General features: G+C 59.6%; 1 protein-coding gene across 1 annotated transcript in view; it reads right to left on the bottom strand.

The window, feature by feature from the left end:
* Positions 1 to 409: 409 nt before the first annotated feature.
* The window catches only part of EMH_0016710 (uncharacterized protein), a gene marked incomplete at both ends in the record, with an annotated part of 12449 nt that continues 11397 nt past the window's right edge, over positions 410 to 1461 (bottom strand). Inside the window, 2 exons of the mRNA XM_013500708.1 lie at positions 410 to 579; positions 738 to 1432. Of these exons, the coding sequence (XP_013356162.1) occupies positions 410 to 579; positions 738 to 1432 (865 nt within the window). The remainder of the gene's footprint in view (positions 580 to 737; positions 1433 to 1461) is intronic.

The following is a 1461-nucleotide window of genomic DNA, read 5'->3' as shown; positions in this document are numbered from 1 at the left end:
TGCTGCTGCTGCTGCTGCTGCTGCTGCTGCTCCCCCTCCAGCTCCAGCAGCACCCATAGATCCTGCTGCTGCAGATGCTGCTCCGCCCCCGAGCGAGCCAGCAGCAAAAGGACGCTTCTGCTGCTGCTGCTGCTGCTGCAGGTCGAAATCTTTTTTTCGTTTTTTTCTCGTTGCTGCTGCACTGCGCTTTGTTTCCAGGTTTGTTGCGTGGGTTTGCTGCTGCTGCTGCTGCTGTTGCTGCTGCTGCAACTGCTCGTGTTGCTGCTGCTGCGCATCCGGCACAGCTGCTGCTGCTTGCCTGCTGAGGTGTATAGGCAGCTGCAGCAAATAAAACGGTTGCCCTTTAGGGGGCGGGGGGGGCTGGGGGAGCGACAGAAACGTCCGCGGCAGCAGCAGCCCCTGCAGCCCCTCATCCTCCTCGCTGCTGCTGCCGCTGCTGCTGCTGCTGCTGCTGCTGCTGCTGCTGAAGCACCACTGCAAGGCTGGAGGGGGCAGGCGGCAGGGGAGAGCAGAAAGGGGAGCGAGGGGGAAGCTGCAGGGGTAGTGGGGTTTCTGGTTGCGCAGCAGCTGCCGCAGGCCCTTCACAGCAGCAGCAGAGCTGAGCTGCAGCAGCTGCTGCGTTGTAAGTGCTGCTGCTGCTGCGTCAGTGGGGCCGTCAGCAGCAGCTGCTGCTGCTGCTGTTGCTGCTGCGCTGCTTCTACTCCTTGCAAACCCCTTTGCGCTGCCACGACGAAGACCAGCGGAGTGCTTCGCCTGCTGCGTGGCTTTCTCAGCAGCATATTCAAATCCACCTGCTGCTGCTGCTGCTGCTGTTGCTGCTGCTGCTGCTGCTGCTGTTGCTGCTGCTGCTGTACAGTTTGCTTCAGCTTCTTGTGTCTCATGTTTCATCCCGCTGCTGTCCTCCGCAGCAGCAGGATCCCTGCTGCCTTCTGCCTTTCCACCACCACTACCACTACCACTGCCGCTGCTGCTGCTGCTGCTGCTGCTGCTGCTGCTGCTGCTGCTGCTGCTGCAGGGGGGGGGCTCTGGGTGCGCATCGAGCAGCGCGAGGGGTTCTTTGTGCGGCAGCTCAAGGACCCCAGCCAGCAGCTCGTTTGCTTTTCGTTGCATCACAGCAGCAGCTTTATATTGTTTAGTGTTCGGCATATATAAAGTTTTTACGTTTTGTATGAGCAGCGCAATATCTCCTAAGAACTCCCCCAAAGAACTATACCCACTACTGCTGCTGCTGCTGCTGCTGCTGCTGCTGCTGCTGCTGCGGAGCTTCTGTGCTACCATAGAAAGACACATGGGCCGCTGCACCACACGCCAGTATAAAGAAAAAGATGCTGCAGGCAAAAAAGAAAAATCCCCCGTTCTGTCTTGCGCCATCAACTCCGCCACTATGCGTTCATACCGCTGCCGCCGCGACGGAGACCGACAAGAGGGGCACCTGAGCAGCACCAGCAGCAGCAGCAGCAG

This window comes from Eimeria mitis, genomic scaffold (assembly GCF_000499745.2).
Source record: "Eimeria mitis Houghton genomic scaffold, Emh_scaff576, whole genome shotgun sequence".
NCBI lineage: Eukaryota > Apicomplexa > Conoidasida > Eucoccidiorida > Eimeriidae > Eimeria > Eimeria mitis.
Note: the sequence above shows the minus strand (reverse complement) of the source record. Positions and strands in the feature narration are given on the sequence as shown.